This window comes from Perca flavescens, chromosome 17 (assembly GCF_004354835.1).
Source record: "Perca flavescens isolate YP-PL-M2 chromosome 17, PFLA_1.0, whole genome shotgun sequence".
Classification (NCBI taxonomy): Eukaryota; Metazoa; Chordata; class Actinopteri; order Perciformes; family Percidae; genus Perca; species Perca flavescens.
The window spans coordinates 24,959,935-24,976,338 of NC_041347.1; the positions used below are offsets into that span (position 1 = coordinate 24,959,935).

At 38.3% G+C, this 16,404-nt stretch overlaps 1 protein-coding gene and 1 pseudogene across 1 annotated transcript; both read left to right on the plus strand.

Annotated features, from left to right (window-relative positions):
* Nucleotides 1-705: 705 nt before the first annotated feature.
* Nucleotides 706-6,882, plus strand: LOC114571907 (cytochrome P450 3A30-like; annotated as a pseudogene).
* A 288-nt stretch (nt 6,883-7,170) lies between these two features.
* On the plus strand, nt 7,171-15,785 carry LOC114572351 (cytochrome P450 3A56). Its single transcript, XM_028603947.1, has 13 exons — nt 7,171-7,463; nt 7,622-7,715; nt 7,981-8,033; nt 8,366-8,465; nt 9,731-9,844; nt 10,389-10,474; nt 10,591-10,733; nt 10,840-10,964; nt 11,118-11,202; nt 14,001-14,161; nt 14,334-14,560; nt 14,716-14,878; nt 14,986-15,785. The coding sequence occupies exons 1-13, from the start codon at nt 7,393-7,395 to the stop codon at nt 15,094-15,096; spliced, it is 1,533 nt and encodes a 510-aa protein (XP_028459748.1). The 5' UTR covers nt 7,171-7,392; the 3' UTR covers nt 15,097-15,785.
* The last annotated feature ends 619 nt before the right edge of the window (nt 15,786-16,404 follow it).

Below are 16,404 nucleotides of genomic sequence, written 5' to 3' on the forward strand. Positions count from 1 at the left end.
GACTTTTAGCGATTCTTTGCCACTATTTAAAAGTGCTACATTGTGTATAATGGTGATATTATTACAAGGAGGGCATATTGCGGTACTTTGAGCTCTTTGAACATAGTAGCAGAGAAGATTTAGAATTATCAATATCTATGTTCCAGCAGTAAAAATGAAACTAAAATAAAACAATAACAAATAAGAATAAATAAGAAAATAAGAAGTACATACATTGTAAATAATGAAAACAAACAATATGATAAACAAAAATGGTCTTTAATATAAATTAAAGGTTACAAAGCCTACATTCAAGTTCTACTAATGTGTACAATGTTACTAGCCTCGTGCGACCGTCCTGATCTCGCGAGCTCCAGTTTTCCACTCGCCGAGCAAATGCGAAGCAATCCATCTGGCGGAGTCAGGTTACAATGTTACACCTCTTAGCAGTTATTTTGGACACTTCAGGGATTTACAATACAACCGAAATGTATTACAAAAAGCATTAAAAACATATTTACAAGCAGTAAACCATAAAAAATAAATTATTGTAATTATTGAATTCATGTTGTATTTAAATGTTTTCATTTAAATAAACTGTACGTCTTTTGTTTGCTGGATGATCATCTGCTTGGTGAGAAAAGAGAGTGTGTGGGCTCCACTCAGAGCTCCACCCATCACCGGGGCAAACAGTTACTTGTTTACCAAATAGACTGTATAAAACACACCACAATACATCCATGACATTTCGTCATTATTCGTGCAGTTTAAAGCCCTATATTAAATGATGACGTCATAATACAAGTCTTTATACGCACTTCGCGAAAAACTTCCTGGATTACTCCGCACACGCTCTGAAGCCTCGGTACAGCACAGTAACATAACATATAGTTTGTGTCAGTCGGCCGCCAAAATGGTTTTCTTCACCATGTTTTCAGCAACCACCTGGACTTTGCTGGCTCTCTTCTTCACCATGTTTATACTGTGAGTAGTATCTGTAACTGTCAAAGTAGTAGTACGAGGTTGTCAGTTTGGTCGATTTACTGCACCCTACCATAACGATTGCTCCTTAAGCTGTTGCAAAATATTGATCCCTGTTCGAGTATAACTCTTTTTTTTTTTTTCTATTTTTATAATGTAGGTATGGCATTTGGCCATATAGGTTTTTCAGAAAACTGGGAATACCTGGACCAAGACCTTTGCCTTTCATTGGAACACTTCTGAACTTTAAAAAGGTAAGGAGTACCCATACACCGGTGTGTTTGCTAAGGAGTTGATACATTTAAGAATTGAGGGTGTGCTTATCATATGTAAATTTGCTGACAAAGAATGCCTTTTCTATTACTTAAACATATCTCTGCAGTCTCCGTAACCTGCCTGCCACTTATACTTTTCTTATCTGTACATTTGAATGAGTGTAGGTCACCTGCTGGAAGCTCTGTGGTCCTTTTTAAACACGTTTTTTTGTAATGACATTTCTTGTAGGGAATGCTTTCTTTTGACCGTGAGTGCCAAGCCAAGTATGGGGACGTCTGGGGGTGAGTTTCATATTTCAAGGCCAACACCTACGGAAGACATCAGTGGTAAAAGTAGTACTCCGCCTACTTTACTTAAGTAAAAGTACCAGTAGGCTACAAACTAGGAGCCGGGCCCCCCTCTTAGGGTCACAACATAAATCAGAAGGGTTATGAGATGATCAAGGGGACAGGACAGACAAGCTTTTTAAAATTAAAATATTTCTTCTTTGGGCTGTAAATAATCTAATTAAACTATGTGAAAGCGGAAATCTCTCGTTTGGTGGAAACATGATATGACTACATGTATGTTTTTTAACATATTAATGTTTAATCAGAAGCTCATAGTTTATACTGTGATGTTGTGTTTTTGTGCAGGTTGTTTGATGCACGGTCACCAGTTTTAATGGTGGCAGACCCTGAGATTATTAAAACTGTTATGGTGAAGGAGTGCTACTCTGTGTTTACCAACCGCAGGGTAAGAGAATCATCTTGTTGCATGTTATCACACACCAGAGTGTACGAAAACTCAGCATATCATGTTCAATGACATGTTATCATTTGCAATATGTTTATATCACGTTATCGTATTTGATCAAATTACACAACTCTGGGTCCAATGCAGCATTCTGCCAGGAAAGGTGTGGCATATTACAACACCTTTTCCTGCAATGTTGTAAGAATCACAAAAGTGAAAAGATACTTATGGAATGTCGAATCTGTATTCTTGGTTTGATATGGTTAGAAGAACAATTTTGTCCACTCTATCAGGCCGAGGTGTATCCTACCATTTTAAAGTTCATATTAAGTCATTAAGTCAGGATGTTTGGATTTGTAGTAAAATCTTGTATATTACACAGAGACTCAGATACAGTATTTATGCTTGAGGATTACACCAGGCTGCACACACTGGGCAACTGGGGGGGGGGGACCGAACAGCACTCTTCATTGTTTCCCAAGTGACATAAGAGAACACAACATTTGAGAAGTAAGATGCATCTGTGGTTTTAGTAAAAATGTACAACCAAAACTGATTCTGCTGAAAATCCCTTGGGCTCAAGTTAAATGTCAAACCAAGGCATTTTGACATATCCTCTTCTCCAAACCTCTTTTGTCAGGATTGATGCAGTTTCATTTTGTTCAAAGACCACAGAAAGGAAGTTCATTTTATGTGCTGTATGATGGTCCAGCTCTGATATGGGAAGTTACATAATTAGAGCAGACAAAATTAGTTGTATGATATGAGAAGAGGATATTTTGGAGGAAGCAAACTGTAAAACTCTTTTGTAGAAGAATGTAAACATTCAGTGTAACCGTTCTTGTGTTCACAGGAAAATATGATTGAAGGACCTTTTTCTGATGCAATTACAGCGGTTAAAGATGAAAGGTGGAAAAGAATGCGGAGCACTTTGTCACCGTGCTTCACCAGTGGAAGACTGAAACAGGTCAATACTAGGTTCCTGCAATCTGCTCCCTTTGACCTAGTGCAGGCAGCCATACAAATACGTTTATATTAGGGCTGCACGATATGAGGAAAATATGCAATGACATCGTTGAAAATCACTATAAGGATATTACTTGTGACAAATAAACCGGTTTTAAAGTGTCTTAGTTCTGCCTTGCATTGCTTGTTGAGTTAAAAAATGAAAGGAAATTATGTCCAACATTATTTTATTAAACAACTTAACAAAAGGCAAAAAAAAAGAAAGAATGATAGGTACATTTTAAAGTGCCATTTTCTACTGATACTCTCTTTCAACCAACTAAAAAAATCCCTGAGCGGTGGTTTATTGCACCAGTTAATATCGCAATGACAATTTAAAAAAAACGAATATATTGTGCAGCCTAATTTATGTCCGTAGTATGTCTACATATATGTCTACAGTATGCTCATATGAGAGAAGTTTGCATCAATGATAGAAATACCTATATGTACAGTACACTATCAACATTTCTTCTTTTTTGAAGATTTTTCCGATTGTTGCTCGCTATGCGGACCAACTCACAAAAAAACTGGGACAAACCAATTTGGATGAACCCGTTGACGTCAAACAGTATGTTGCCTAATCTACTTTATGCCACCATATCATTGCATTGTTTGTCATAAAATAAATACATTTTATAGCACTTAGTCCATGTATGTCCTTAACAACCCACCTCTCTGCTGTAGATTCGTGGCACCTTATAGTTTAGATGTTGTGACCAGTGCATCTTTTAGTGTTGAAGCAAACTCCATAAACAATCCAGATGACCCACTTAATCTTCATATCAAGAAGATTCTCAACTTCAGAATGTGGCCTTTTTTTTTTATAAGTATGTACTCATTTTACCTCTTTTATACACAGAGATAATTTAATCATATGAGTACCTTGGGATCACTATTGTGCAAATAATGGTAAACAACCCTTCTCCTTTCAGTGATATTTCCCTTTGGTTCCAGCCTGATGAAGCTCCTGCATATTGACATTATGCCCAGACTAAGTTTGGATTTTTTTTACAATATCATCAAGAGATTCAAAGACAATCATCATGCAGAGAAATCTGTAAGTATTTAATCTGTACCAAAGTGAAAAGCAAGTTAAAGGAATAGCTGACATTTTGAGAAATACTCTTTTTCACTTCCTCATCAAGATGAGAACATTGATACTAATCTCCAAATTCTTTCAATGTTGAATGTTCTCTCTGTGCTGATCTAGATTCGAGCAGACTTCCTGCAGGTGATGGTTCAGAATGAGATCCCAGAAACGGAGATAAAGAGTGAACAAGATCAGCCAACTAAAGGTATGTTTGCATCACAGTTGTATTTCATGAAAGTCGAGGTAAGACTGAATTGAAAAACTGTCCTCAATTTAAATTTAAATTGTTCTGTACCTTCATTAAGCTTAAGAAAAATACATGAGTCTATTTATCAAGGCCGTAAGCATGAAGTGAACTTTTGGGGGGACTAAATCTGCACCCAAATTTGCTAATGATTATTCTGGACAGCGGTGCATACATGTCTGACATAGGCTAATACATATTGCTATTCTATCAATATATTGGGGGGGTAGGGGACATTTTGAGCATATTTAAATATTGGGGAGGGGGCCCTCCAATATATATTATGATTACTGCCTGGCTATTTATGAGGCGATTCATATGACGGGCATTTTCCCACAATTTTCTGACATTTTATAGACCAGGCGACTAATCAAGAAAATATCTGTCGGAATATGTGATCCTGGTCATCTTGATGTTGGCTTTGATAATGTCAGACGTACACATTCAATTTGTGCCTACCAATCTTTCCAAACTATCTTTTAAACTTCTTTTGACATTAAAAGTAAATGAAGTAAATTTATATTCAACAATAATGACACCAGTAGTAAGGTAGCTGTGAATAAGTTTGGTGCGAAGAAACATTTCAAAAGGTCTCCGCTTGTGAAGTAGTTTTCATGCTGAGCATTTCGCTCTTTGTTGTTTTAGGTTTGACTGAACAGGAGATCCTTTCCCAGGCCTTAATTTTCATCTTTGGTGGCTATGATACCACCTCTGTCACTCTCACTTACATCCTTTACAATCTGGCCACCAACCCTAAAGAACTGCAGATCTTGCATCAAGAAATTGACGCCAGCCTACCAAGAGATGTACAGTAATTTTGAATGTGATGTGTGACATTTCTAACTAACTTTTTAGGTTACACTTTACTTGAAGGTAGCTACATAAGAGTGACATGACACTGTCATGAACATGTCATAAACATTATAAACAAGTCATAAACATTGATGACATAACACTGCTTTTAGTAAGTGTCATTCTTTTTTTTGTCATGACAAGTTATGGTTATGGTTATGGTTATGGTTATAGTTAGGGTTAGAGTCAGGGTTAGGGCTAGAGGTAGGGTTAGGGTTCATGTGCCATGACTGTGTCATGACAGTGTCATGTCACTCTTATGTAGATACCTTCAAGTAAAGTGTTACCACTTTTTTAATAGCTGACATCATAATTGTTCTAATCCTTATCTGTTTCTATTTGTTTTGATGCCTCCTTTACCTTTTGCCTCTAGGCTCCCGTTTCATACGAGGACCTGATTGGTCTTCCGTACCTAGACCAGGTTATTTGTGAGTCACTGCGTTTGATTCCCACTGCACCTCGGCTTGAGCGGATGTGCAAAAAAACAGTCACGATCCATGGCCTCACCATCCCTGAAGGAACCCTGGTTGGGATTCCTGTGCACATGTTACACTTGGACCCACGCTTTTGGAGCTCACCTGAGCTTTTCAGACCAGAGAGGTAAATGCACACTGTACTGAGGTTTCATTCTTTCCATTAATGAATCCACCACAAGGTTGACACAGTAGCCGTTCTGTAGCTCTGCTCTCACAACAATGACTCCATGACCTTAAGAGTATCTGTGTGCCCGTCTGTGTGCCTGTCTGTATGTGCAGGTTCAGTAAAGACAGTGGGGATGAGGTGAACCCGCACGCATACATGCCGCTTTGGGCTCGGTCCTCGTAACTGTGTCGGGATGCGCTATGCTGTCCTCACCATGAAGATGGTTCTTGTCAGTCTCCTGCAGAGTTACACTTTGGAAACATGCAAAGATACTGTGGTAAGAGTAACGCTCCACACATAGCAACACACACATTCATATGCATTCAGACTGCCCTACTTCTCTGCTGTCCTGTTGCTGATTTTATTTTACATTTCTTTCGTCAGATTCCATTGGAGATGGACTGGATGTTTCGGCCGAAACAGCCAATAAAACTCAAGTTTGCTCCCAGACAACAGTAGTCCAAGAGAGCGTCTCAAAATACACCTTGCCTCTAAATTATAAGCTAATTCCAATCAAACTCAGATGTGTTTTAAAATGTGGCAAATGCTAACAAGTTGAGATTTAAAGTTTTGTCAAGTTTGTCTAGAGTTTACACTACTGACACTCATATACTCAGTAATTAACGCACCTTGAACATCTGATTTTTCTTGCAATGTTAATGAATCTAATATATTTCATTCACTTCTCTGCTTTTTATAAATTGTCTTGAATGTTTATTTTTACTACAACTTGATGTTTAAAAAAACACAAAATCACAACCTTTTCTTTATCTTTCTATGGTAGACTACAGGACATTCATTTAATTTTTTTTTTTAAAGATTTTTTTGGGGGGCTTTTCCCTTTATTATATAGTGACAGTGGATAGACATGAAAGGGGGAGAGAGATGGGGGATGACACGCAGCAAGTCGGATTCAAACCTGCACCGCTGCAGGGCTCAGCCAACATGGGGCGAACGCTCTCACTGGGTGAGCCAGCGGCCGCCCCATTCATGTAATACCAACAAAAATAAATAATTGTAATTATTGAATTCATGTTGAATTTAAATGTTTCCATTTAAATAAACTGTAAATGTATTTTGTTTGCTGGATGATCATCATGCTTGGTGAGAAAAGAGAGTATATTAGATAATACACCCATGAGCCAAACTGAGTTGTTGTATGGAGTGTGTTTGCTTTTCTGGCTCAATCTGAGTGAATTTAACAGTCTTGGAGTCGCAGCTAAGTGTGTGCCTGGTGTGTCCTAATGCCCGTAGCATACCCAGGTAGAGCTCTGTGGGCTCCACTCAGAGCTCCACCCATCACCGGGGCAAACAGTTACTTGTTTACCACATAGACTGTATCAAATAATTTCTAATAAGGGTAGAAGTAGACGGGCTTTGACTGTATTAAAACACACCAGCACAATACATACATGACATTTCGTCATTATTCGTGCAGTTTAAAGCCCTATATGAAGCGATGACGTCATAATACAATTCTTTATACGCACTTCGCGAAAAACTTCCTGGATTACTCCGCACACGCTCTGAAGCCTCGGTACAGCACAGTAACATAACATATAGTTTGTGTCAGTCGGCCGCCAAAATGGTTTTCTTTACCTTGTTTTCAGCAACCACCTGGACTTTGCTGGCTCTCTTCTTCACCATGTTTATACTGTGAGTAGTATCTGTAACTGTCAAAGTAGTAGTACGAGGTTGTCAGTTTGGTCGATTTACTGCACCCTACCATAACGATTGCTCCTTAAGCTGTTGCAAAATATTGATCCCTGTTCGAGTATAACTCTTTTTTTTTTCTTTCTATTTTTATAATGTAGGTATGGCATTTGGCCATATAGGTTTTTCAGAAAACTGGGAATACCTGGACCAAGACCTTTGCCTTTCATTGGAACACTTCTAAACTTGAAAAAGGTAAGGAGTACACATACACACAAACCTTAAAGACTGGTGTGTAGGTTAAGGAGTTGATACATTTAAGAATTGAGGGTGTTCTTATCATATGTAAATTTGCTGACAAAGAATGCCTTTTTTATTACTTAAACATATCTCTGCAGTCTCCGTAACCTGCCTGCCACTTATACTTTTCTTATCTGTACATTTGAATGAGTGTAGGTCACCTGCTGGAAGCTCTGTTGTCCTTTTTAAACACGTTTTTTTGTAATGACATTTCTTGTAGGGAATGATTTCTTTTGACCGCGAGTGCCAAGCCAAGTATGGGGACGTCTGGGGGTGAGTTTCATATTTCAAGGCCAACACCTACGGAAGACATCAGTGGTAAAAGTAGTACTCCGCCTACTTTACTTAAGTAAAAGTACCAGTAGGCTACAAACTAGGAGCCGGGCCCCCCTCTTAGGGTCACAACATAAATCAGAAGGGTTATGAGATGATCAAGGGGACAGGACAGAAGAGCTTTTTAAAATTAAAATATTTCCTAATCTAATTAAACTATTTGAAAGCAGAAATCTCTCGTTTGGTGGAAACATGATATGACTACATGTATGTTTTTTAACATATTAATGTTTTAACCAAAAGCTCATAGTTTATACTGTGTTTTTGTGCAGGTTGTTTGATGCACGGTCACCAGTTTTAATGGTGGCAGACCCTGAGATTATTAAAACTGTTATGGTGAAGGAGTGCTACTCTGTGTTTACCAACCGCAGGGTAAGAGAATCATCTTGTTGCTGAACCATAATGGAAGAGTAAGGCAGCTAAGTATGCCTTGTTTAAGTCAGGATGTTTGAATTTGTAGTAAAATCCTGTATATTACACACAGACTCCGATACAGTATTTATGCTCGAGGATTACACCAGGCTGCACACACTGGGCAACTGGGGGGGGAACCGAACAGCACTCTTCATTGTTTCCCAAGTGACATAAGAGAACACAAATTTGAGAAGTAAGATGCATCTGTGGTTTTAGTAAAAATGTACAACCAATATTGATTCTGCTGAAAATCCCTTGGGCTCATTTTAAAGTGAATGAGTGCTATATGACTGCTGGCTGTCTTTATATTAGTCCTATGTCACCTGGCTAGGGACTGCAGATGAAAAGTAGTTCTTTTTACTAATTCTGGCATATTGACATGGTGTTTTTTATACAACAATGTTCATAAATATGCATGGTCCCTATCAAATAAACCAATAAAATAAAAAATAAATAAAAGAATGTCAAAACAAGGCATTTTGACATATCCTCTTGTGTCCTCCCAAACCTCTTTTGTCAGGATTGATGCAGTTTCATTTTGTTTGAAACCACAGAAAGGAAGTTCATTTTATGTGCAGTATGATGATCCAGCTCTGATATGGGAAATTACATAATTAGAGCAGACAAAATTTCAATCAGGAGAGATGTCGTAGCAGATATGCAAAGATTTATTTGTAAGCTACATAACACAATATGAAATGTACAAAGTCTTTGGAGATTAGACTCCATTGCATTAAATATGTTTTAAAGGGGTAGAGAAACCCAAACATATCCCCTGATGGAGTCTAGACACTGGTGGTGGTGATGAAGGAGCACGAAGACTACATCGAAGGTGCCAATGCTGGTCAGCTGGACGAAAACCCTGGGTATCATAGGTGAAGAAGACTCGGGGTTGAAGGAGGGGAGACGGGTCGCACTCTGTTCCTGAAATGACAACTGACAACCGCAGGGGAGAGAACATATTTAAAGCAGGGATGTCATGCTGTGATTGGCTTGTGAAATACATGGCTGAATCTGATTGGTTTAATTGAAAAGTGAATGCCTAGAAAACAGCTGATCAGTTAGGAGAGATGTGATGACATTATTGAAGTCTCCCTGAAAGAACTTACGCTGAGCTTCATTAGTTGTATGATATGAGAAGAGCATATTTTGGAGGAAGCAAACTGTAAAACTCTTTTGTACAAGAATGTAAACATTCAGTGTAACTGTTCTTGTGTTCACAGGAAAATATAATTCCAGGACCATTGTCTGATGCACTTACAGCGGTTAAAGATGAAAGGTGGAAAAGAATGCGGAGCACTGTGTCACCGTGCTTCACCAGTGGAAGACTGAAACAGGTCAATACTAGGTTCCTGCAATCTGCTCCCTTTGACCTAGTGCAGGCAGCCATACAAATACGTTTATATTAGGGCTGCACGATATGAGGAAAATATGCAATAACATTGTTGAATATCACTATAAGGATATTACTTGTGACAAATGAACCAGTTTTAAAGTGTACTCAGCTCTGCCTTGCATTGCTTGAGTTAAAAAATGAAAGCAATTTATGTCCAACATTATTTTATTAAACAACTTAACAAAAGTCTCCAAAAAAAAAAGAATGATAGGTACATTTTAAAGTGCCATTTTCTACTGATACTCTCTTTCAACCAACTAAGAAAATCCCTGAGTGCAATATCGCAATCTTTCAGGGTATGGTTTATTGCGCCAGTTAACATTGCAATGACAATTAAAAAAAACTAATATATTGTACAGGCTAATTTATGTCCGTAGTATGTCTACATATATGTGTCTACAGTATGCTCATATGAGAAAAGTTGGCATCAATGATAGAAATACCTATATGTACAGTACACTATCAACATTTCTTCTTTTTTGAAGATTTTTCCGATTGTTGCTCGCTATGCGGACCAACTCACAAAAAAACTGGGACAAACCAATTTGGATGAACCCGTCGACGTCAAACAGTATGTTGCTTAATTTACTTTATGCCACCATATCATTGCATTGTTTGTCATAAAATAAATAAACATTATAGCACTTAGTCCATGTATGTCCTTAAAAACCCACCTCTCTGCTGTAGATTTGTGGCACCTTATAGTTTAGATGTTGTGACCAGTGCATCTTTTAGTGTTGAAGCAAACTCCATAAACAATCCAGATGACCCACTTAATCTTCATATCAAGAAGATTATCAACTTCAAAATGTGGCATTTTATTTTCATAAGTATGTACTCATTTTACCTCTTTTTATATGCAGAGATAATTTAATCATATGAGTACCTTGGGATCACTATTGTGCAAATAATGGTAAACAACCCTTCTCCTTTCAGTGATATTTCCCTTTGGTGCCAGCCTGATGAAGCTACTGCATATTGACATTATGCCCAGACTAAGTGTGGATTATTTTTACAATATCATCAAGAGATTCAAAGACAATCATCATGCAGAGAAATCTGTACGTATTTCATCTGTACCAAAGTGAAAAGCAAGTTAAAGCAATAGCAGACATTTTGAGAAATACTCTTTTTCACTTCCTCATCAAGATGAGAACATTGATACTAATCTCCAAATTCTTTCAATGTTGAATGTTCTCTCTGTGCTGATCTAGAGTCGAGCAGACTTCCTGCAGGTGATGGTTCAGAGTGAGATCCCAGAAACGGAGCTAAAGTGTGAACAAGATCAGCCAACTAAAGGTATGTTTGCATCACAGTTGTATTTCATTAAAGTCGGGGTAAGACTGAGTAGAAAAACTCTGTCCTCAATTTAAACTTTAATTGTTCTGTACCTTCATCAAGACATTAAGCTTGAGAAAAATACATGAGTCTATCTATCAAGGCCGTAAGCATGCACCCAAATTTGCTAATGATTATTCTGGACAGCGGTGCATAAATGTCTGACATAGAATAGCAATATGTATTAGCCTATCAATATATATTGGGGGGGACATTTTGAGAATGTTTAAAGGGGTGATAGAATGAAAAAACGATTTTACCTTGTCATAGTTGAATAATGACAGTTTAGTGGGTAACTAGGACATACATAGAACCTCAAATCTCAACAAGCCGCCTAGTTGATGTCAACTCGGCGGCTCCTCATTTGGCTCTAGTCTCTCTCTTTGTAAAGCAAAGATAAATAAGATAAAGGTAGCATACCATAATGCATTTAGAATTTTGTTGAAGTATCCAAGATGGACCAGTGCTAGTCATTTGTTTGTGACGAGTAATGTTCCCACCTTCCATGCTGTGCTGAGGAATTTTATGTACAAATTTAGGTGCCGATTAACAGAGTCAAAGAATACAATTTTAACTGCCTTAACTAACCCTGCACTTAGTGATACCAGATTTACTTCCAAACTCTGGAAACACTGGCATACGCATTTGCGTATGTTCTAAGTATTGTGTATAACTATCTTTGTGTCTGTGTATGTATGTATGTAGGTATGTATGTTTTGTATGTTCCCTCTGTGTACTATGTGATGGACAGTGTGTCTGTATGTTTTTTGTGTTTGGGTGTACCCTTCTGTCTGTGGTATGTTGTGTGTACTTTTATATTTGGACCTTGAGTCTGTAAATAAAGTTATTATTATTTGTCACGCCCCAACACATAGGCTACACAACTGACCTGAGATCAGTTAGTCTTCTGAATCGAGGTCGTGCAGATCTCAGAAATTGTATACATTGTTCATCTGCTATTTTATCATTAAATTCACTTTTATGCGAGAAATCAACTATGTGGAGGTCAAATATGGGCCGTTTTACAAAAATGTATGTCTAATTGCAAATTTTGTCCGACTGTGTGTCGGAGTTAAGCGGCCGGTGCTGCCTGTGTTGCTGCCTCGCCATCTGGCATGCCTTCCTTCACAGAGCTTGCTGTGAGCTCGATTGAGCTGTGTCAGGCTGGCAGCCCACGACACTTCATACCCGCGCAAGGTCACCATTTTTTGGGTGAATGGACTACCAAATGCTGCTGCCTGGACAGCGCTCCAGGGCCTGCAGTTCCCCTCTTCCTGCTAAATGGCCCGTGTGTGTGAGTGAGAGTGCGGTCAGCGAGCTTGTTACGCCAGCAATCTCTTACCACAGGTTCCAGTTAATCTTATAATGTGTTGAGTTATTTAAACAAACGATCGGTGAAATAAATGCCTCTTGTCCGTGAGTCTCCTTGATAGAGCCTGCGGCTGGATGTAGCTCTATCAATGAGAGCTAGCTAGCCTCCTCTTAGAATTCCTCTGAAATTCACAAAAAATTATAAAATTGAAATCGGACACCATTGTTAGCTTTATAAGACCTTGGGGTAGAGGTTATATAAGTGGCGTGACGAAATTCAAACTGTAAATATACTCTAATTACGCCAAAAATGAAGCTAACTAGCCGCAATCTGTACACATAGGATTGAAGGGACAGTCGCAGCTAACGAAACTCCTAGCTAGTGTTCACAAAAATTCATTAAATTGAAATCTGACCTTGGGATAGCTGTGATATAAGTGCTGTGATGAAATTCAAACTGTAAATATAGCTACTATAGTTATGCCGAAAGTGTAGCTAGCTAGCAGCGATCTTTTCCCATTGTATTGAATGGGACATATAGCTAGCTAGCTGGTCCTCCTAACAAAACGCCTGACGTTCATAAAAATACCTTAAATTCAAATCGGACACAACAGTTAGCTTTGTAAGAATTTGGGGTAGCTGTGATATAAGTGCCGTGATGAAATTCAAACTGTAAATATATTATAGTTATGCTGGCAGTCAGCTGCGGAGCCCCGTAGTGCAGTAATCCACAAAGGGTGACTTTGCCCTGGGTATGGAGCCCAGCAGGCTGCCGCTTTCTCGTCCGACTGTGTGGTTCTCCTAAAGTCTGACACGTCTTACCAAATTTGCAATTAGCCATCAATTTTGGTAAAATGGCCCATATTTGAGCTTTATAGAGTTCATTTCTCGGATAAAAAAGTCTCAGAAGTGAATTTGGTAACAAAACATTGCAGTGTCTGGAATATGAGATTCTGTCGTGTCTCTAATGTGTGTGTATGGGGATTCACTCAACCAATCAGCGCGCGTCTCAAATGTGTGTGTATGGGGGATTCGCTCAACCAATCAGCACGGAGCTCATCTTAATTATTCATCTTATTAATTATTATTATGATTACTGCCTGGCTATTTATGAGGCGATTCATATGACGGGCATTTTTCCACAATTCTGACATTTTATAAACCAGGCGACTAATCGATAAAATATCTGTCGGATTATGTGATCCTGATCATTTTGACTTTGGCTTTGATAATGTTAGACGTACACATTCAATTTGTGCCTATCAATATTTCTAAACTAAACTAAACTACTACTTGACATTGAAAGTAAATGAAGTAAATTAATATTCAACAATAATGACACCAGTAGTAAGGTAGCTGTGAATAAGTTTGGTGCGAAGAAACATTTCAAAAGGTCTCCGCTTGTAAAGTAGTTTTCATGCTGAACATTTCGCTCTTTTTTGTTTTAGGTTTGACTGAACAGGAGATCCTTTCCCAGGCCTTCATTTTCATCTTTGGTGGCTATGATACCACCTCTGTCACTCTCACTTACATCCTTTACAATCTGGCCACCAACCCTAAAGAACTGCAGATCTTGCATCAAGAAATTGACGCCAGCCTACCAAGAGATGTACAGTAATTTTGAATGTGATGTGTGACATTTGTAACTAACTTTTTTTTTAATAGAGCTATTAAAGGTGATAAGGATTAGAACAATTATGATGTCAGCTCTGACATCATAATTGTTCTAATCCTTATCTGTTTCTATTTGTTTTGATGCCTCCTTTACCTTTTGCCTCTAGGCTCCCGTTTCATACGAGGACCTGATTGGTCTTCCGTACCTAGACCAGGTTATTTGTGAGTCACTGCGTTTGATTCCCACTGCACCTCGGCTTGAGCGGATGTGCAAAAAAACAGTCACGATCCATGGCCTCACCATCCCTGAAGGAACCCTGGTTGGGATTCCTGTGCACATGTTACACATGGACCCACGCTTTTGGAGCTCACCTGAGCTTTTCAGACCAGAGAGGTAAATGCACACTGTACTGAGGTTTCATTCTTTCCATTAATGAATCCACCACAAGGTTGACACAGTAGCCGTTCTGTAGCTCTGCTCTCACAACAATGACTCCATGACCTTAAGAGTATCTGTGTGCCCGTCTGTGTGCCTGTCTGTATGTGCAGGTTCAGTAAAGACAGTGGGGATGAGGTGAACCCGTGCACGTACATGCCGTTTGGGCTCGGTCCTCGTAACTGTGTCGGGATGCGCTATGCTGTCCTCACCATGAAGATGGTTCTTGTCAGTCTCCTGCAGAGTTACACTTTGGAAACATGCAAAGATACTGTGGTAAGAGTAACGCTCCACACATAGCAACACACACATTCATATGCATTCAGACTGCCCTACTTCTCTGCTGTCCTGTTGCTGATTTTATTTTACATTTCTTTCGTCAGATTCCGTTGGAGTTGGACTGGCTTTTTCGTCCGAAACAGCCAATAAAACTCAAGTTTGCTCCCAGACAACAGGAGTCCAAGAGAGCGTCTCAAGATACAACTTGCCTCTAAATTATAAGCTAATTCCAATCAAACTCAGATGTGTTTTAAAATGTGGCAAATGCTAACAAGTTGAGATTTAAAGTTTTTGTGACGTTTGTAAAGTGTTTATACTACTGACATTCATATACTCAGTACTTAACGCACCTTGAATATCTGATTTATGTTTAAAAAACACAAAAACTTTTTCTTTATCTTTTTATGGTAGGCTACAGACATTCATTTAATTTGATGGTGTAAACAACAACTCACCTCAACACTCATCAATTATTAAAGAAAATATATATTACAGATTTGTGACTACAAAAAGGACAATACCTGCGTAACTCCTAATTTTTTTTTTTTTAAGGTTTCTTGCATCACAACAGACACTATACCAGTCATTTTCCCAATGTATCAATGTAGAGGATTTTGATGCAAAAATATTATCTATACACACGAGCTTTCTAATCTAATACTACAACAACATAAACATAAATCACGACTTAAAACTCACTTTTCTTCATTGGCCTTTAAACCTGCTTGAGAGTTGTATTCTGCATTTTCATTTTCTAGTTTGTTACTTGTTTTAAATGTTTATTTTTGTTACTTGTGTGTTTAGAATCTGTCCGAAATCATGTTAATGTCCAGCACTTTGGTCAACCTGGTTGTTTTAAATGTGCTTTACAAATAAAGTTGGATTGGATTAGATTGGAACATAAGAAGCTGCTGGTCATTGACAGTAACAGTAACCTACTTCACTGATGGTTGTAGCTGTATTATTGATGGGTATTAAGTCTCCCCCTGGTGGCTGACTCAGCTTCACCAGAGACAAATGGTGGCGACCAACTTCACATGAACTATTTTACTGTATTAATTAAAATGTAACCACCGTTTCATGTTTTGTTTAAACGGCTGTGGTAATGTCAAAATGGGATGTCAAATGCAAATATTTAATTGAATTAGCCTACTGATTAACACTGACATTTGAATGTGTTGTGAATTTAGAGCCTCCAGTGAGTACCTGCAAAAAAACTAAAACCAGACTGACACTGAAAGAAGATACAAACTACACTCTAACGGATCAGGACCAGAATTAAACAGCTATGTCCTGTGTGTCACATATTGCATTCATTTTGTCCACTTTAAGATATACTTCGACCAACTGCTTGCTTTATTTTTTATTATATACTCTCATCTATTTTGAGCTGCCATTGTGACTTCAGCATTCCATATGTTAAATGTTTAGCGTTCCCTACACAAACTTTAAGGGAAAAGTCAAAACATTAAATTTTTTATTTTACCCGTTATCCACCAGAGGGTTGTATCTTCAAAATTATT